Source organism: Centruroides sculpturatus, unplaced genomic scaffold, assembly GCF_000671375.1.
Source record: "Centruroides sculpturatus isolate CEXI.00-Female unplaced genomic scaffold, Cexi_2.0 scaffold98, whole genome shotgun sequence".
NCBI lineage: Eukaryota > Metazoa > Arthropoda > Arachnida > Scorpiones > Buthidae > Centruroides > Centruroides sculpturatus.
In genome coordinates, this window is record NW_019384476.1 from 717,864 (window position 1) to 740,461 (window position 22,598).

The 22,598-nt window shown below is 30.4% G+C and overlaps 1 protein-coding gene across 1 annotated transcript in view; it reads left to right on the forward strand.

Moving 5' to 3' along the window:
* Positions 1-16,173: 16,173 nt before the first annotated feature.
* LOC111621343 (neural Wiskott-Aldrich syndrome protein-like) overlaps positions 16,174-22,598 on the forward strand; it is a 36,409-nt gene continuing 29,984 nt past the window's right edge. The window contains exons 1-2 of the mRNA XM_023363439.1: positions 16,174-16,217; positions 17,091-17,231. Of these exons, the coding sequence (XP_023219207.1) occupies positions 16,174-16,217; positions 17,091-17,231 (185 nt within the window). The remainder of the gene's footprint in view (positions 16,218-17,090; positions 17,232-22,598) is intronic.

The following is a 22,598-nucleotide window of genomic DNA, read 5'->3' on the forward strand; positions in this document are numbered from 1 at the left end:
ATGTGTAGAAAAAAATTTGAACGTATTTTGAGTTGATGAAATTATTAAAAATTTTAGCAATTATGTCATTTACATGACCAGTAGTACTGTCACATGGTAAATTATTACAAACTTTTGCATTATACAATGATTTGTATCTTAAATTGTCTTAATGTATATATTTCATAAAAATTACAAAGCTTCAAATCAAAATAAAAATAATTACCATTAAACCAGTAATTAATTGTCATTTAAATAAATGTTTTCTTCCATTTTAAATGGTCATCATCAGGTTTTGATGGAATGTTTGTAAAAGAACATAAACTCCAAAATTTAAAAAGTTGCATGTTGTGAAGATATGTACATGCTCAATGACATGTTTAAAAAATTAGCCTTCCAGCCGGATTCCAGTTTTAAAATATTAAGTTTATAAAAATATATAAAAACAAACTTTACGAGGATCTATTATACGTCAAAGCAAACCCTCCAGGCAGCTGCTAATAAGTCCATGTCCTTAAAATTAATCACTGTTTCCCTCTAAAATGCTTTAAATATCTCCAGTTGTTTGAGATNACATATATGCAGCTCTCTGGTACTTTTGTTATCCTGTTTCCATGACAATTTGGCTCTTCTTACTTGACAAACTGCCAACCCCTGTCCTATGGCAAGTTCATAAGCAACACAGAAATATACGTATGGCATACATTGATTACAGAAAAGCATTCAACAATGTCCCACACACTTGGCAGCAGCCAATTCATCCCCAATGCATACTCAAGTGATATACAAATGGGGTTTGGTCTAGACCTGCCATGTCCAGCCTGCGGGCCACACATGGCCCACTCAATGTTTTTGAGCGGCCCTTTTAAAATGGTAATTATTCTTGTGATATTTCATTGTAATAAAAATCTATACATGTATAGTTAAATACATTAATATGATGTATAACATCTTATCACGTACACTCAGAAATTAAAACTAGAGATGCCACGAATATTTGGCTACTATTCAGTATTTGGCCTATTCAGCTACTTTTTTTAATATTCAGTATTTGGCCGAACATTGCATACTATTTGGTCAAATACCGAATACTAAATCATGAAAAAAAAAACACATATATTACTCAAAAACGTATTTATTTTAATCATAAATTATTACATTTAATACTTAAAATCTATCAGTGGTAAGTTGTGATGAATGAAAACAATTTTTNTTTAAAATATTAAGTTTATAAAAATATATAAAAACAAACTTTACGAGGATCTATTATACGTCAAAGCAAACCCTCCAGGCAGCTGCTAATAAGTCCATGTCCTTAAAATTAATCACTGTTTCCCTCTAAAATGCTTTAAATATTTCCAGTTGTTTGAGATATTTGAGGTTGGCCAGGTCCTTGCACCGTTGCAGTAATCAGGCATTGTCAAAGTCAACCCAGACATCATTATCAACAAAGAAAGAAGCCAATGTAGTAGTGGAAAGACCCTTCTATAAATGGTGTATTTATGCTCCTTGATTCTCATTTTAGACTATGTGTGGTTGCACCAATATATTCACCAGGTCAGTTCACCCTATGATCACAAATAGAGATAGTATAGACCCCTGGGATACAATTTTGGTCCAATAGGTACTTATTGTTTCTAATACAAGAGCAAACAGTCGGAGATCTGTAAGTAATCCTGTTACTCGTAAAGTGGGATATTTCATTATAGATGTTAATATTTCTTTGTAGATGATAGTCTAAAAATGAGGATCAAAGAGCATAAATACACCATTTAGAAGGGTCTTTCCACTACTGCATTGGCTTCTTTCTTTGTTGATAATGATGTCTGGGTTGACTTTGACAATGTCTGATTACTGCAACGGTGCAAGGACCTGGCCAACCTCAAATATCTCAAACAACTGGAGATATTTAAAGCATTTTAGAGGGAAACAGTGATTAATTTTAAGGACATGGACTTATTAGCAGCTGCCTGGAGGGTTTGCTTTGACGTATAATAGATCCTCGTAAAGTTTGTTTTTATATATTTTTATAAACTTAATATTTTAAAACTGGAATCCGGCTGGAAGGCTAATTTTTTAAACATGTCATTGAGCATGTACATATCTTCACANGCTTCTGAAAATAGCCTCTCACTATATACACTACTGCCGGGAGACGATAGATAAATCTTAGCGAATTCTGTCAGGCTTGGATACTGTTTTGTGTTTGATGACCACCACTTGTAAAGGTCTGCCGTTCGATCGATCTAGGCAAACAGTTTTCATATAAAGTGATTCAAACAGTGATATCTTTTAGTAATAAAGACTATTACTAACACAATTTGATGTAACAATGAACAAATAATGCATGTCATGACACGATCTACTCGCAAATAAAACAAATGCGCCCGCTGTGTTGCTACCGCACCCACCGCAATGAGACAGGTCGTAACCTGTCGCCCACAAAATGTACAGATATTTTGCCAAACATTTGGCCACCGAATATTCGGCACTTCAGCTTGAGAGCGTAGCCGAATATTCGGTATTTGGTATTCAGCAAAATTACTATTCGTGGCATCACTAATTAAAACAGTTATTAAATATTATTTAACAAAGCTTAAAATGTATGAATGAAAATGACCAGAATGTTCCTGAATTATATGAGGGACAGTGACTTTTGGATTTATGTTTCCTTACAAATATCACAATGAAATTAAGTGAACATAATAAATAGCTTTAAAGTGGAAACAAATTGATCACAGACTGTTATCAAAATATAGAAAAACTCAAACTTTATGAAAGTCAGTTAAAATCAAAAACTACAATCCATTTTCCAAAATTACATAAATTTAATAGTGACAAAAAACATTTTTCTAAATATGCACAAGAAATTACTAAGAGTTTCAAGAGAGATTTTCATATTTAAAAATTTTAATTTACTAATTTACTAAGAGTTTCAAGAGAGATTTTCATATTTAAAAATTTTTGAGAATATATTTAATATTTTCTTATGTCCATTTGACATTGTTGTGGAACAAGCTCCAACAAATTTGCATATAGACTTGATCTCCAGTCATCTTCTGAATTGAAATATATGTTTGAGGCCAATGACAAAGTTCAGTTTTATACAAAATACATCTGTAATGATAAATTCCCTAACCTAAAAAAACTTGATGAGCATTACAGTTGCAATGAGAATCACCTAGCTTTGTGAATTTTTTTTTTTTTTCAAAATTGAAGATTGCTAAATGTAAAAGTCATAATAGATTGACTGATAAAAACTTACAAAACCAACTATGTTATACAACATCAAAAATACCTGTTGATATTAAAAAATTAAGTGAAAAAATTGAAAAACAAGTTTTACTTTAAAATACATACAAAATACTGTATAATTGTATATGTTTTGTTGTAAATAAATATGTGCTGCCGACAGTATTTTTTTTTTGGTTTTGGCCAGTAAACAATTTCAGTTGGACAACACTAGTCTAGACAAATGCAAGACACTACACATTGAAAAAGAAGTTCTGAAGGCAACTTTGTACTCAGAAGTGATGATATTGAATCCATAGAAGAGGGAGAGAGTTACAAATATATTTTGCAACTGTATTTAGGATTGCAACAGGCCAAACATACAGAACATGCACAGATAAAACAAAGATTAACACTTGAATACCAGAACAGATTACATGCAGTACTAAGAACACACCTAAATGCAAAACATACTATTAAAGCTATTAATGCCTATGTTGTTCCTATTCTCTCTTGTTCTTTTGGAGTTATACAGTGGACATGCACAAATCTCAAGCAAAGCAAAACAAGAATAACCCTTATTGTTTATGCTTAGTATCACCCCAAAATCATCCATAGAAAGACTAACTTGTCCTCATAAAAAAAAGTGGCTTTGGTATAACTAATATAATTAACTTGTACTACAAATACATTCTGACACTATGGGAGTTTTTTCTTTTTCCAGAAAAAACAAGAAACATCAAGATAACATAAAACTATAACTCTAGCATACAGCAATAACACACCTTTAAACTTACACTCTGAGCATCTAGACATAGCTGAACACACAAATAACATAGAAACCACTAAGCAAGCATAGATTGGAAAGTCATTTCATGGCAAGCATGCCTATGACCTGACTCGGGGCTGTGTTGACAAAACTGCATCAAACTGTTGGCTGACTAGGGCTGCCTGTTTGGAGAGATTGTGGTGTTTATGGTTGCCATTCAAGATCAGGTCATAAACACTAAAAACTACAGAAAACATATCCTGAAAGGATACATCACTTACAAATGACTCTTGCAGAAAATGTCACATTCTGCCAGAAACAATACAACGTATAACTTCTGGTTGCAAGCTCTTAGCACAAACAGACTATTTGCATAGGCATTATCAAATAGCAAATATAATACTGAAAGCTTGCACACAAAAGCATATTATTTAACACCCAGTTACCATATTATAAATATATTCCACAGTCAGTATTAGAAAATGAAACACAAAATATACTATGACAGAGCCATAATTGCAGATAAAACAATTCATCAAAATAGACTTGACATCACTTTCATTGACAAATGCAGTAAGATTGCTTATATAATGACATTCCAAACAATCATAACAAAACATGCCCACACTAAAAAAAATCAAGTACACTTTGTTCTCCCAAGAAATAAGGCAACTGTGGAGGATGGATAAGATATTTGTTGTACCTGTTGTCTTCTCTTCTAATGTTGCTATACCATATACACTACACAAAAGTCTTGAAGTGTTAAACCTAAATAAAAACATATACATGGCACCATAAAAAGCTACAGTATTGAACACATCACATTGTTAGGAAGTTTCAAGATCTTGACACATACACCAATGTTACAATTATTTGGGTAGCTTCTCTGCTTCTTCCTTGTCATTATTGCCAGCTTCACCATGCATGGTGACGCTATGAATTCCACACCTTTTTTTGAACCTAAAAAACCACCCCCTGTTGGCTTTAAACTCCTCTTCTTCATTGCCACTGCTGCTGCTTGTTCCAGAAGTGTTTTTCTTCAACTCGTAGATGAGTTTGGCTTTTTGACAGATAACTTCTTGGGTAGAGATATCACCTCTCACCTGCCTGTCATTGATCCAAACCTTCAACAGCTTTTCCATTTCGTCATGGAGTGAAGACCTACGCTTCACATGGAAGATCTTGGAGACTCCCTTGGCAACCTTGGCTGACTTGATGGTGTCTTTCTTGCTTGAAATGGTGTTGATGGTGGTCTTGCTGAGACCAAACTCTTTGACAAGGTGACACTGTTTTACCCCACTTTCACTCCTTCTGATGATTTCTTGCTTTGTTTTAATTGAAATCACCTTTCTGTTTTTTTTAGAAGCCATGGTTTGCACAACACTTGAATAAATGTAAATACCCTGCACTGAGGTGATGTACAGTACATAATAAACAAGGGAGCAAGCCAAATCCCTACGGGAGCTCTGTACTTCAGATATACTAATAATATATTCTAANGTTTCAAGATCTTGACACATACACCAATGTTACAATTATTTGGGTAGCTTCTCTGCTTCTTCCTTGTCATTATTGCCAGCTTCACCATGCATGGTGACGCTATGAATTCCACACCTTTTTTTGAACCTAAAAAACCACCCCCTGTTGGCTTTAAACTCCTCTTCTTCATTGCCACTGCTGCTGCTTGTTCCAGAAGTGTTTTTCTTCAACTCGTAGATGAGTTTGGCTTTTTGACAGATAACTTCTTGGGTAGAGATATCACCTCTCACCTGCCTGTCATTGATCCAAACCTTCAACAGCTTTTCCATTTCGTCATGGAGTGAAGACCTACGCTTCACATGGAAGATCTTGGAGACTCCCTTGGCAACCTTGGCTGACTTGATGGTGTCTTTCTTGCTTGAAATGGTGTTGATGGTGGTCTTGCTGAGACCAAACTCTTTGACAAGGTGACACTGTTTTACCCCACTTTCACTCCTTCTGATGATTTCTTGCTTTGTTTTAATTGAAATCACCTTTTTTTTTTTTTTTTTTTTTTAGAAGCCATGATGCATTATAAACGACTCAACTGACCAGATAATATGATACGAATAATTCTTTATTAAGATCACTAAACACTACTACATCCAGCTGGTTCCCTCGAGCCTCTCTCACTCTGTATGTTTTTCCACACCCTCTCTTTTCGTCCCTCCACCTCTACACAATTACATTTCGTTTATTTGAATCATCAACATATATTACATTACATTTCTACTTCAGATATACTAATAATACATTTTAATAATACTAATATATTCTAAAAAAGCAGATTGTCATTGGCAATGGCAAAAGAGTAGAAACATCATTCGCACTTGTTCGAAGAAAGTCCATTGTTCATCTCACGTAACTGCCGAACAGAAAGTCCGTTGTTCGCAGTGTCTGTTATTTGAGGCATACGTTATAAGAGGCACCACTGTATTTCATTATATTCAGTTATAATTTTAGATGTCTTCCAAAAAATACTCATGAAAGGACATTATTTTATGTATTCATATAATTACACTTTTGTTTTATTATATTTCACATTTTAAAGATATTTTCATATATAATTTTTAATATTTAAAATATTTCTTAAGTATATATTTTATGAAACCATATTGAAAAATAGAATTTAGGTATATTTACTTTTTACATATCAAATTGATTCATATAATGTTTGTATATTTATACATCTTATTAAAGCTACTTTAATTTTAAAGTAACAGGAAGAAGAGCTGAATCATTGCCATCATTGAGCAATAACAGCAACATAGAGAAAAAGAAAAAACATAAAAAACGACCAAAGATCACGAAAAAAGATATTGGTTTGCCAAAAAATTTCATGTAAGTATTTTAAATTTTCTTATCAGTCAAATTCTATAATCTAGTTTTGGAAATGGAAAAAGTCTTTTAATTAACTTTAAAGATTTTATGGACTTTTTCCTCATCGTCTTTGATATATAATGCTGTTCTTTATTGACAAAAAATAATAAATGTAGATAAACTGCTTAATCAAAGTAAACATGGAATGAATGAATATGCATATGTGATTTTGGCTTTTCAATCATTTTTAAGCATCTGGGGGAAAAACAGTGTGTGACAGAATGAAGTTGCCATGGATACAGTACATTGACATAGAAACAAACCAAAACTAACAATCTAATATTAAAAAAACATGACAAAATTATATATTTATTTCTGATTTAGCAGTTTATTTACACTTGTATTTATTTTGAAGTGTTTGTTATGGATTAAAAATAATTTTATAATTTTGATTATGATAAACTATGAAATTTTTATTTCCGTTAATAAAGTTACAAGTATAATAATTTGTGGTTAGTAAATAATATTTAATTTGAGTTGTTATAAAAATTTTTTACTATAGATAAAATTGTTTTTTAGAAAATTATTTTCTACAACTTTAAAGTTTTAGAGTAAAAGTTACAATTAAAAATTTCATGTTTGTTTGTTTGAATATTAAAGTGATGTTGAGTATCTTGTGCAATTTAAATATTGTTTAATGTAATACTACTATGCTGAACTTAAAGTTGCTTATTTTATTTAAAATATTAAGTTTCAAATATTAATAAATATATTTAATATTTTATAATAACTATACTTTGAAAAGTTGAAACTTTTTTCTTTATTATTTGTTTATAGTAAAAACAATTAGCTGTCTATTCATAACAAATATTAAGACAAAAAAAATATGCTGTTATTTAACTATTTTGAATAAATGATGATATTTAGTACATTGGCCTGTGAAACAGTAAGGTTAATGTATTGTCATATGCTAGTTTTGTTCTGATAAATCTGATTTCAGCCAGAAACTTTATTATTCAACATTTCCTCCAAACATACAGTTAAATAATAGAACATTTTTCTTTTTTAATATTTATGAATAAACTGGTGGTTGCTTTTAATATAAACAAATCTCAGCAAAAAGCTTTAAGCTTTCAAATATTAAAAATATATTTTAACTAATATTTCATAATATTATTTGAAACTTAAAATAACTTGCTTATTGTATTTAAAATATTAAGTTTAGTATAATGGATTTCAGCCAGGAACTTTAACAAACTAATGAGGAATTATTTAGCTCTCTTCAATTAATAAAATGTTTTCCAGATGATATAGTGCATATTATGTTGTTGTTCTTAACATATATCAAACAAAAATAAATAATTTTGCTCAGAGTAAGTGAAATAATTTTTATTAGATTTTAAATAGAGGATATTTATTTTCATCTTTCTAAAAAATACATGTATGTGATTTGGTAATAGTTGACAAATATATTGCAAAATATACTAATTTTTATGGATACCATTTGTTTCTATTTTATGGATTTTTTGCTGCAGAATAATAATATAGTTTCAGTTGAAAGAAAAAGAGAACTTGTTTATGGAACCTTATGATTTATAATGCAGATGTTATCTTATAAATTATTAACTAAAAGATGAAATTTTTTCTCTCTCTATTTTGAGACCTATTACAACCTAAACACTAAGTAATGTTTTTCTGTTTTTTACAATTGCACAAATTACATAAATTTGATTTTAATTTTAGTGTAATATCTAGCCATATTATCACTTTTAAATTACTTTAATATCAATACTACTAAATTTATAATCTGTGTGCATTTTCTTATGTCAATTGAATCTATTGTATTCTTTCTCTGTACTTAGTTTAGCAGTAAATAATAAAACATTCCTTTCAACCATAAAAATCAGAATTTATTCATTTATTTTAAGGTTTAAAATCAAATGTGTAGAAATAAAGATTTTTACATTTAATGTTAATTTTATAAAAAGCAAAAGTGATTAGTATAGGCAAATATAAAGTTATGGAAAAAGAAATATGGAATTACTCTAAAAATGATACAAAAAATATTGCATTTATATTATTGAGTTTATTGTACTAGCTGTAAATTATGGGATATTGTACAATTATACAAATCAGATTTTTTACTGATTGATCAAATTTAGCAAATGAGGTCTCAAATTAAATCTCATGACTTCTAGATGTGTAGAAAAAAATTTGAACGTATTTTGAGTTGATGAAATTATTAAAAATTTTAGCAATTATGTCATTTACATGACCAGTAGTACTGTCACATGGTAAATTATTACAAACTTTTGCATTATACAATGATTTGTATCTTAAATTGTCTTAATGTATATATTTCATAAAAATTACAAAGCTTCAAATCAAAATAAAAATAATTACCATTAAACCAGTAATTAATTGTCATTTAAATAAATGTTTTCTTCCATTTTAAATGGTCATCATCAGGTTTTGATGGAATGTTTGTAAAAGAACATAAACTCCAAAATTTAAAAAGTTGCATGTTGTGAAGATATGTACATGCTCAATGACATGTTTAAAAAATTAGCCTTCCAGCCGGATTCCAGTTTTAAAATATTAAGTTTATAAAAATATATAAAAACAAACTTTACGAGGATCTATTATACGTCAAAGCAAACCCTCCAGGCAGCTGCTAATAAGTCCATGTCCTTAAAATTAATCACTGTTTCCCTCTAAAATGCTTTAAATATCTCCAGTTGTTTGAGATATTTGAGGTTGGCCAGGTCCTTGCACCGTTGCAGTAATCAGACATTGTCAAAGTCAACCCAGACATCATTATCAACAAAGAAAGAAGCCAATGCAGTAGTGGAAAGACCCTTCTAAATGGTGTATTTATGCTCTTTGATCCTCATTTTTAGACTATCATCTACAAAGAAATATTAACATCTATAATGAAATATCCCACTTTACGAGTAACAGGATTACTTACAGATCTCCGACTGTTTGCTCTTGTATTAGAAACAATAAGTACCTATTGGACCAAAATTGTATCCCAGGGGTCTATACTATCTCTATTTGTGATCATAGGGTGAACTGACCTGGTGAATATATTGGTGCAACCACACATAGTCTAAAATGAGAATCAAGGAGCATAAATACACCATTTATAGAAGGGTCTTTCCACTACTACATTGGCTTCTTTCTTTGTTGATAATGATGTCTGGGTTGACTTTGACGATGTCTGATTACTGCAACGGTGCAAGGACCTGGCCAACCTCAAATATCTCAAACAACTGGAAATATTTAAAGCATTTTAGAGGGAAACAGTGATTAATTTTAAGGACATGGACTTATTAGCAGCTGCCTGGAGGGCTTGCTTTGACGTATAATAGATCCTCGTAAAGTTTGTTTTTATATATTTTTATAAACTTAATATTTTAAAACTGGAATCCAGCTGGAAGGCTAATTTTTTAAACATGTCATTGAGCATGCGCATATCTTCACAACATGCGACTTTTTAAATTTTGGAGTTTATGTTCTTTTACAAACATTCCATCAAAACCTGATGATGACCATTTAGAACGGAAGAAAACATTTGTTTAAACAACAATTAATTGCTGGTTTAATGGTAATTGTTTATTTTTATTTAATTATATACCAGTATCATGGTGATTATAAGCTTCAAATCCATTTGTAACATTTATGTATAAAAACTTTTACGTTTTCTCATATGACTGACTATTTGTGTTATCACATACCTTTTTTTGGTGATATTATTCATGAGTAAGATGTTAAAAATGTTTATAGATGTTTTATTTTAATTCATAAAGTTTAAGTAACTTAATGAATAAAACATTGGAGGTTTCAAGTACCTATCAGTTCATATGGTTTATATGATGTGGCATCATAACAGTCCAAGTAATCCACATTGTTTAGTGTGTTGTAAATAACTGTTTTAAAGTCAAGATTAGTAGATTATTAAGTTCTTTGCTCACATGTGGTGGATCTCCAAAAAGATGTCAGCTTTCTTCTACATTAAGCTGCCAGGTTGAAATAACTGTAAAGAACTTTAGATGAGCCACTAATGGTGTTAATCAGGATAACTTCTTTAAAATTACTTCAACAGTAAGTTTAGCCAGTAATATTTTTTACGTAAATAAAAATTATACATGATGAAGATAAAAGTGATAGATGTCTAAAAAAAACCAATGTTTCTGATATATCAAAAATGGATATTAACCCTTTCAGTAGTAACTTTGTTTTACACTATATAGTGTTCAAAAGACAAAAAAGTAACTTTGTTGTTATTATTCTTTTGATCTTGCACTGTTGATGGGTTCTAATATTTGTTCAGAATTCGTAAATTTTTAACTTTGAAATTATAGTGTATTTATTGTTTAAATGTAGTGATTCTGTAAATTATACTTGAGTTTTTGTAAGTATTCCTACATTCATTATGAAATACTGATTTGAATTTAGAACATCTAAACCAGTGATTCTCAAACTTTTTCGATCCACCGCTCCCTTTGTTCCACAAAATTATACTCAATGCCCCCTAATCCATTTTCTCTTGTGTGAGAAAGGATTGGAAATATTCTTAGGAAAACTTTTCTATGAATCTCACACTTTGTGCCCTTGCCGTACATTGTTCTCAACATCTGGAAACCATTAAACACAATGTTTCCTCTTATCAGTTTAACAGAGGAAAGGTAACGGCTTTCGGTGACCCCAATTTAGCCTTTGGTCACCGTTCAATACCCTGCTTCCACCGCCCCCTAGATTACTCATTGCCCACAAGGGGGCATTATTGTCCACTTAGAGAAATGCTGATCTAAACTTTGTTTATAGTGCATTTGCAGTTTACAGTGCTTAAAATGCTAATTTGCAAATATATTTGAAAATCTGGAGATGGTATCTGGCCCCATTAATCTGGATTTTCAATGCTTCACTGTATACTAAATTCTACTTCATTAAAGCTAGATGTCCACATGAGAATTTGCACCAAGCCAGCATGTAATCATATAACTTCCACACTCTTCACACAGCTGATATCACTATGCAATTCACACTTCATCTGAATGCTATCTGGCAGTAAGGAGAATAAATCAAAGATGGATGACAGTGACACAATCATCTTAAGGACATACTTATTCTTAATAGAAAAAAGAAAATGACTCACTATTATTATTATTTAACACTTTTCATCTTTATACTTTTTCTATGAAAAATTTTCAAAAAATTGCAAACTACTATTATTAATTTCTCAGTTGATGTATTCATCCACTGAGCCATTTTGTATAAAATGGCATCAAACTTTCCTATTTCTTGCTGATTGGCTGCATCTGATTTGTTATGTAAAAGTATATCCAGCTCAAGCATCTAATTTATACCTAACTGTACAATTTAGATGCTCAGATTTTAAAGGTCATTTATGCCCAGTACCAAAAACATTCAAATAGTGTAGCAAAATTACTTGTACAGTAATACCTCAATTTACGCACTTGACTTACGTGAACCTGGAGTTACGCGATTTTCAAATCTCATAGATTCATCTTTTGTTTGAGTGCCATGCAACTCTTGATTACTCCCCTCCCCCGCTATTGTTTGGCTTACATGTTCGGATGTGTCGCGCGGAATTGACACATAGCTACAATTTATTTTGTATTATTTATTTCTGTGTTTGTTATATCTACAGAGACTTGAGAGACTCTGTGTGGTGATTTCTTGTAACCATGAACAAATCAAAAGGTGAGATAAGATTAATGAGAACATTTATTAGCTTACGTACATCCGACTTGGATTTTACACAAATTGCAAAATTATACCCTGACTTACGTGGTTATCGCTTGGTCCCACCTATCACATAAGTTTGGGGTATTACTGTATATGTACCCAACATAAAATATTGTATTTAGTAGTAATTATTACATTTAGTTTCACTTTACTAAACATTATATGATTCAGCATTCTTGATGGGCAAATTTACTATATGTACAGTGGAACCTCGGTATATGTCTGCTTTAGAATACGTCCAATTCGGAATACGTCCTGTTTAGACGAAACAAATTTTGCTCGGTATACGACTTAATTCAATTATACGCGCCATCTATGAACAAGTAGCACTATCGGTGTACTACACTAGACTAGACGTTCGCGGTGCTACGGTTTATAACTTTGTTAAATTTCTTCTGATTTTAATTCGTAAGTAATATTTTATTATTTTTATTAATCATGAATTGCAAAAGGGCAACAGAAAAATAAAAAAAATGACTAAAGTCACAACGGAACTGAAAAAGAGATTGTTGAGAAATATGAAGGTGGCACGCGTGTTCGAGATTTAACAAGATTTAACTGTTGCATTCCGTATTCCGAGAACGACGATATTGACAATCGTGAAAAATAAAGACATTATTAAATTTGCTAACGTTGCGAAAGGGGTTAAATCAATTTCTAAACAGAGATCGAAGACATTAGATCATGTTGAGAAAATGCTTTTGCTTTGGATAACTGAAAAACAGTGTGCCGGCGACAGCGTATCGGAAGAAATTATTTGCAAGAAAGTTAAAAGGATACATGCTGATCTCATGAAAAATCAAGCAGAAACTAGCGAGGAAAGCGAGGTGTTTAAAGCCAGCCATTTTTTTTTTACATGAGAACGGATTAATCATTTTTACATTACTTCTTATGGAAAAGATTGGTTTGGTATACGTCCTATTCGGTATAAGTCCAAACACCAGGAACGGATTAAGGTTGTATACCGAGGTTCCACTGTATTCTAAATTTTCAAGTTATAACTATCTTATTCTTATTCTTGATATTATCCATAAGTATGATACTATTTCTATTTTAAATATACTTAAACTTTATGTATTTCCAAGACAGTGTCTTCCTTTATTTGTTTGTTTCTTCACTACTAGGTTTAAACTTTAAACTACTAGGTTTATACTTAAACTTTTTAAATACAAACTATTCCTCATTATCTAAGTACAATAGAGCATCGATTATCCGACTCAATTGGGGACTGGGATTGGTCGGATAACTGAAAAAAACGATAACCNAATTTACTAAGAGTTTCAAGAGAGATTTTCATATTTAAAAATTTTTGAGAATATATTTAATATTTTCTTATGTCCATTTGACATTGTTGTGGAACAAGCTCCAACAAATTTGCATATAGACTTGATCTCCAGTCATCTTCTGAATTGAAATATATGTTTGAGGCCAATGACAAAGTTCAGTTTTATACAAAATACATCTGTAATGATAAATTCCCTAACCTAAAAAAACTTGATGAGCATTACAGTTGCAATGAGAATCACCTAGCTTTGTGAATTTTTTTTTTTTTTCAAAATTGAAGATTGCTAAATGTAAAAGTCATAATAGATTGACTGATAAAAACTTACAAAACCAACTATGTTATACAACATCAAAAATACCTGTTGATATTAAAAAATTAAGTGAAAAAATTGAAAAACAAGTTTTACTTTAAAATACATACAAAATACTGTATAATTGTATATGTTTTGTTGTAAATAAATATGTGCTGCCGACAGTATTTTTTTTTTGGTTTTGGCCAGTAAACAATTTCAGTTGGACAACACTAGTCTAGACAAATGCAAGACACTACACATTGAAAAAGAAGTTCTGAAGGCAACTTTGTACTCAGAAGTGATGATATTGAATCCATAGAAGAGGGAGAGAGTTACAAATATATTTTGCAACTGTATTTAGGATTGCAACAGGCCAAACATACAGAACATGCACAGATAAAACAAAGATTAACACTTGAATACCAGAACAGATTACATGCAGTACTAAGAACACACCTAAATGCAAAACATACTATTAAAGCTATTAATGCCTATGTTGTTCCTATTCTCTCTTGTTCTTTTGGAGTTATACAGTGGACATGCACAAATCTCAAGCAAAGCAAAACAAGAATAACCCTTATTGTTTATGCTTAGTATCACCCCAAAATCATCCATAGAAAGACTAACTTGTCCTCATAAAAAAAAGTGGCTTTGGTATAACTAATATAATTAACTTGTACTACAAATACATTCTGACACTATGGGAGTTTTTTCTTTTTCCAGAAAAAACAAGAAACATCAAGATAACATAAAACTATAACTCTAGCATACAGCAATAACACACCTTTAAACTTACACTCTGAGCATCTAGACATAGCTGAACACACAAATAACATAGAAACCACTAAGCAAGCATAGATTGGAAAGTCATTTCATGGCAAGCATGCCTATGACCTGACTCGGGGCTGTGTTGACAAAACTGCATCAAACTGTTGGCTGACTAGGGCTGCCTGTTTGGAGAGATTGTGGTGTTTATGGTTGCCATTCAAGATCAGGTCATAAACACTAAAAACTACAGAAAACATATCCTGAAAGGATACATCACTTACAAATGACTCTTGCAGAAAATGTCACATTCTGCCAGAAACAATACAACGTATAACTTCTGGTTGCAAGCTCTTAGCACAAACAGACTATTTGCATAGGCATTATCAAATAGCAAATATAATACTGAAAGCTTGCACACAAAAGCATATTATTTAACACCCAGTTACCATATTATAAATATATTCCACAGTCAGTATTAGAAAATGAAACACAAAATATACTATGACAGAGCCATAATTGCAGATAAAACAATTCATCAAAATAGACTTGACATCACTTTCATTGACAAATGCAGTAAGATTGCTTATATAATGACATTCCAAACAATCATAACAAAACATGCCCACACTAAAAAAAATCAAGTACACTTTGTTCTCCCAAGAAATAAGGCAACTGTGGAGGATGGATAAGATATTTGTTGTACCTGTTGTCTTCTCTTCTAATGTTGCTATACCATATACACTACACAAAAGTCTTGAAGTGTTAAACCTAAATAAAAACATATACATGGCACCATAAAAAGCTACAGTATTGAACACATCACATTGTTAGGAAGTTTCAAGATCTTGACACATACACCAATGTTACAATTATTTGGGTAGCTTCTCTGCTTCTTCCTTGTCATTATTGCCAGCTTCACCATGCATGGTGACGCTATGAATTCCACACCTTTTTTTGAACCTAAAAAACCACCCCCTGTTGGCTTTAAACTCCTCTTCTTCATTGCCACTGCTGCTGCTTGTTCCAGAAGTGTTTTTCTTCAACTCGTAGATGAGTTTGGCTTTTTGACAGATAACTTCTTGGGTAGAGATATCACCTCTCACCTGCCTGTCATTGATCCAAACCTTCAACAGCTTTTCCATTTCGTCATGGAGTGAAGACCTACGCTTCACATGGAAGATCTTGGAGACTCCCTTGGCAACCTTGGCTGACTTGATGGTGTCTTTCTTGCTTGAAATGGTGTTGATGGTGGTCTTGCTGAGACCAAACTCTTTGACAAGGTGACACTGTTTTACCCCACTTTCACTCCTTCTGATGATTTCTTGCTTTGTTTTAATTGAAATCACCTTTCTGTTTTTTTTTTTTTTTTAGAAGCCATGATGCATTATAAACGACTCAACTGACCAGATAATATGATACGAATAATTCTTTATTAAGATCACTAAACACTACTACATCCAGCTGGTTCCCTCGAGCCTCTCTCACTCTGTATGTTTTTCCACACCCTCTCTTTTCGTCCCTCCACCTCTACACAATTACATTTCGTTTATTTGAATCATCAACATATATTACATTACATTTCTACTTCAGATATACTAATAATACATTTTAATAATACTAATATATTCTAAAAAAGCAGATTGTCATTGGCAATGGCAAAAGAGTAGANTTACATTACATTTCTACTTCAGATATACTAATAATACATTTTAATAATACTAATATATTCTAAAAAAGCAGATTGTCATTGGCAATGGCAAAAGAGTAGAAACATCATTCGCACTTGTTCGAAGAAAGTCCATTGTTCATCTCACGTAACTGCCGAACAGAAAGTCCGTTGTTCGCAGTGTCTGTTATTTGAGGCATACGTTATAAGAGGCACCACTGTATTTCATTATATTCAGTTATAATTTTAGATGTCTTCCAAAAAATACTCATGAAAGGACATTATTTTATGTATTCATATAATTACACTTTTGTTTTATTATATTTCACATTTTAAAGATATTTTCATATATAATTTTTAATATTTAAAATATTTCTTAAGTATATATTTTATGAAACCATATTGAAAAATAGAATTTAGGTATATTTACTTTTTACATATCAAATTGATTCATATAATGTTTGTATATTTATACATCTTATTAAAGCTACTTTAATTTTAAAGTAACAGGAAGAAGAGCTGAATCATTGCCATCATTGAGCAATAACAGCAACATAGAGAAAAAGAAAAAACATAAAAAACGACCAAAGATCACGAAAAAAGATATTGGTTTGCCAAAAAATTTCATGTAAGTATTTTAAATTTTCTTATCAGTCAAATTCTATAATCTAGTTTTGGAAATGGAAAAAGTCTTTTAATTAACTTTAAAGATTTTATGGACTTTTTCCTCATCGTCTTTGATATATAATGCTGTTCTTTATTGACAAAAAATAATAAATGTAGATAAACTGCTTAATCAAAGTAAACATGGAATGAATGAATATGCATATGTGATTTTGGCTTTTCAATCATTTTTAAGCATCTGGGGGAAAAACAGTGTGTGACAGAATGAAGTTGCCATGGATACAGTACATTGACATAGAAACAAACCAAAACTAACAATCTAATATTAAAAAAACATGACAAAATTATATATTTATTTCTGATTTAGCAGTTTATTTACACTTGTATTTATTTTGAAGTGTTTGTTATGGATTAAAAATAATTTTATAATTTTGATTATGATAAACTATGAAATTTTTATTTCCGTTAATAAAGTTACAAGTATAATAATTTGTGGTTAGTAAATAATATTTAATTTGAGTTGTTATAAAAATTTTTTACTATAGATAAAATTGTTTTTTAGAAAATTATTTTCTACAACTTTAAAGTTTTAGAGTAAAAGTTACAATTAAAAATTTCATGTTTGTTTGTTTGAATATTAAAGTGATGTTGAGTATCTTGTGCAATTTAAATATTGTTTAATGTAATACTACTATGCTGAACTTAAAGTTGCTTATTTTATTTAAAATATTAAGTTTCAAATATTAATAAATATATTTAATATTTTATAATAACTATACTTTGAAAAGTTGAAACTTTTTTCTTTATTATTTGTTTATAGTAAAAACAATTAGCTGTCTATTCATAACAAATATTAAGACAAAAAAAATATGCTGTTATTTAACTATTTTGAATAAATGATGATATTTAGTACATTGGCCTGTGAAACAGTAAGGTTAATGTATTGTCATATGCTAGTTTTGTTCTGATAAATCTGATTTCAGCCAGAAACTTTATTATTCAACATTTCCTCCAAACATACAGTTAAATAATAGAACATTTTTCTTTTTTAATATTTATGAATAAACTGGTGGTTGCTTTTAATATAAACAAATCTCAGCAAAAAGCTTTAAGCTTTCAAATATTAAAAATATATTTTAACTAATATTTCATAATATTATTTGAAACTTAAAATAACTTGCTTATTGTATTTAAAATATTAAGTTTAGTATAATGGATTTCAGCCAGGAACTTTAACAAACTAATGAGGAATTATTTAGCTCTCTTCAATTAATAAAATGTTTTCCAGATGATATAGTGCATATTATGTTGTTGTTCTTAACATATATCAAACAAAAATAAATAATTTTGCTCAGAGTAAGTGAAATAATTTTTATTAGATTTTAAATAGAGGATATTTATTTTCATCTTTCTAAAAAATACATGTATGTGATTTGGTAATAGTTGACAAATATATTGCAAAATATACTAATTTTTATGGATACCATTTGTTTCTATTTTATGGATTTTTTGCTGCAGAATAATAATATAGTTTCAGTTGAAAGAAAAAGAGAACTTGTTTATGGAACCTTATGATTTATAATGCAGATGTTATCTTATAAATTATTAACTAAAAGATGAAATTTTTTCTCTCTCTATTTTGAGACCTATTACAACCTAAACACTAAGTAATGTTTTTCTGTTTTTTACAATTGCACAAATTACATAAATTTGATTTTAATTTTAGTGTAATATCTAGCCATATTATCACTTTTAAATTACTTTAATATCAATACTACTAAATTTATAATCTGTGTGCATTTTCTTATGTCAATTGAATCTATTGTATTCTTTCTCTGTACTTAGTTTAGCAGTAAATAATAAAACATTCCTTTCAACCATAAAAATCAGAATTTATTCATTTATTTTAAGGTTTAAAATCAAATGTGTAGAAATAAAGATTTTTACATTTAATGTTAATTTTATAAAAAGCAAAAGTGATTAGTATAGGCAAATATAAAGTTATGGAAAAAGAAATATGGAATTACTCTAAAAATGATACAAAAAATATTGCATTTATATTATTGAGTTTATTGTACTAGCTGTAAATTATGGGATATTGTACAATTATACAAATCAGATTTTTTACTGATTGATCAAATTTAGCAAATGAGGTCTCAAATTAAATCTCATGACTTCTAGATGTGTAGAAAAAAATTTGAACGTATTTTGAGTTGATGAAATTATTAAAAATTTTAGCAATTATGTCATTTACATGACCAGTAGTACTGTCACATGGTAAATTATTACAAACTTTTGCATTATACAATGATTTGTATCTTAAATTGTCTTAATGTATATATTTCATAAAAATTACAAAGCTTCAAATCAAAATAAAAATAATTACCATTAAACCAGTAATTAATTGTCATTTAAATAAATGTTTTCTTCCATTTTAAATGGTCATCATCAGGTTTTGATGGAATGTTTGTAAAAGAACATAAACTCCAAAATTTAAAAAGTTGCATGTTGTGAAGATATGTACATGCTCAATGACATGTTTAAAAAATTAGCCTTCCAGCCGGATTCCAGTTTTAAAATATTAAGTTTATAAAAATATATAAAAACAAACTTTACGAGGATCTATTATACGTCAAAGCAAACCCTCCAGGCAGCTGCTAATAAGTCCATGTCCTTAAAATTAATCACTGTTTCCCTCTAAAATGCTTTAAATATCTCCAGTTGTTTGAGATATTTGAGGTTGGCCAGGTCCTTGCACCGTTGCAGTAATCAGACATTGTCAAAGTCAACCCAGACATCATTATCAACAAAGAAAGAAGCCAATGCAGTAGTGGAAAGACCCTTCTAAATGGTGTATTTATGCTCTTTGATCCTCATTTTTAGACTATCATCTACAAAGAAATATTAACATCTATAATGAAATATCCCACTTTACGAGTAACAGGATTACTTACAGATCTCCGACTGTTTGCTCTTGTATTAGAAACAATAAGTACCTATTGGACCAAAATTGTATCCCAGGGGTCTATACTATCTCTATTTGTGATCATAGGGTGAACTGACCTGGTGAATATATTGGTGCAACCACACATAGTCTAAAATGAGAATCAAGGAGCATAAATACACCATTTATAGAAGGGTCTTTCCACTACTACATTGGCTTCTTTCTTTGTTGATAATGATGTCTGGGTTGACTTTGACAATGTCTGATTACTGCAACGGTGCAAGGACCTGGCCAACCTCAAATATCTCAAACAACTGGAAATATTTAAAGCATTTTAGAGGGAAACAGTGATTAATTTTAAGGACATGGACTTATTAGCAGCTGCCTGGAGGGCTTGCTTTGACGTATAATAGATCCTCGTAAAGTTTGTTTTTATATATTTTTATAAACTTAATATTTTAAAACTGGAATCCAGCTGGAAGGCTAATTTTTTAAACATGTCATTGAGCATGCGCATATCTTCACAACATGCGACTTTTTAAATTTTGGAGTTTATGTTCTTTTACAAACATTCCATCAAAACCTGATGATGACCATTTAGAACGGAAGAAAACATTTGTTTAAACAACAATTAATTGCTGGTTTAATGGTAATTGTTTATTTTTATTTAATTATATACCAGTATCATGGTGATTATAAGCTTCAAATCCATTTGTAACATTTATGTATAAAAACTTTTACGTTTTCTCATATGACTGACTATTTGTGTTATCACATACCTTTTTTTGGTGATATTATTCATGAGTAAGATGTTAAAAATGTTTATAGATGTTTTATTTTAATTCATAAAGTTTAAGTAACTTAATGAATAAAACATTGGAGGTTTCAAGTACCTATCAGTTCATATGGTTTATATGATGTGGCATCATAACAGTCCAAGTAATCCACATTGTTTAGTGTGTTGTAAATAACTGTTTTAAAGTCAAGATTAGTAGATTATTAAGTTCTTTGCTCACATGTGGTGGATCTCCAAAAAGATGTCAGCTTTCTTCTACATTAAGCTGCCAGGTTGAAATAACTGTAAAGAACTTTAGATGAGCCACTAATGGTGTTAATCAGGATAACTTCTTTAAAATTACTTCAACAGTAAGTTTAGCCAGTAATATTTTTTACGTAAATAAAAATTATACATGATGAAGATAAAAGTGATAGATGTCTAAAAAAAACCAATGTTTCTGATATATCAAAAATGGATATTAACCCTTTCAGTAGTAACTTTGTTTTACACTATATAGTGTTCAAAAGACAAAAAAGTAACTTTGTTGTTATTATTCTTTTGATCTTGCACTGTTGATGGGTTCTAATATTTGTTCAGAATTCGTAAATTTTTAACTTTGAAATTATAGTGTATTTATTGTTTAAATGTAGTGATTCTGTAAATTATACTTGAGTTTTTGTAAGTATTCCTACATTCATTATGAAATACTGATTTGAATTTAGAACATCTAAACCAGTGATTCTCAAACTTTTTCGATCCACCGCTCCCTTTGTTCCACAAAATTATACTCAATGCCCCCTAATCCATTTTCTCTTGTGTGAGAAAGGATTGGAAATATTCTTAGGAAAACTTTTCTATGAATCTCACACTTTGTGCCCTTGCCGTACATTGTTCTCAACATCTGGAAACCATTAAACACAATGTTTCCTCTTATCAGTTTAACAGAGGAAAGGTAACGGCTTTCGGTGACCCCAATTTAGCCTTTGGTCACCGTTCAATACCCTGCTTCCACCGCCCCCTAGATTACTCATTGCCCACAAGGGGGCATTATTGTCCACTTAGAGAAATGCTGATCTAAACTTTGTTTATAGTGCATTTGCAGTTTACAGTGCTTAAAATGCTAATTTGCAAATATATTTGAAAATCTGGAGATGGTATCTGGCCCCATTAATCTGGATTTTCAATGCTTCACTGTATACTAAATTCTACTTCATTAAAGCTAGATGTCCACATGAGAATTTGCACCAAGCCAGCATGTAATCATATAACTTCCACACTCTTCACACAGCTGATATCACTATGCAATTCACACTTCATCTGAATGCTATCTGGCAGTAAGGAGAATAAATCAAAGATGGATGACAGTGACACAATCATCTTAAGGACATACTTATTCTTAATAGAAAAAAGAAAATGACTCACTATTATTATTATTTAACACTTTTCATCTTTATACTTTTTCTATGAAAAATTTTCAAAAAATTGCAAACTACTATTATTAATTTCTCAGTTGATGTATTCATCCACTGAGCCATTTTGTATAAAATGGCATCAAACTTTCCTATTTCTTGCTGATTGGCTGCATCTGATTTGTTATGTAAAAGTATATCCAGCTCAAGCATCTAATTTATACCTAACTGTACAATTTA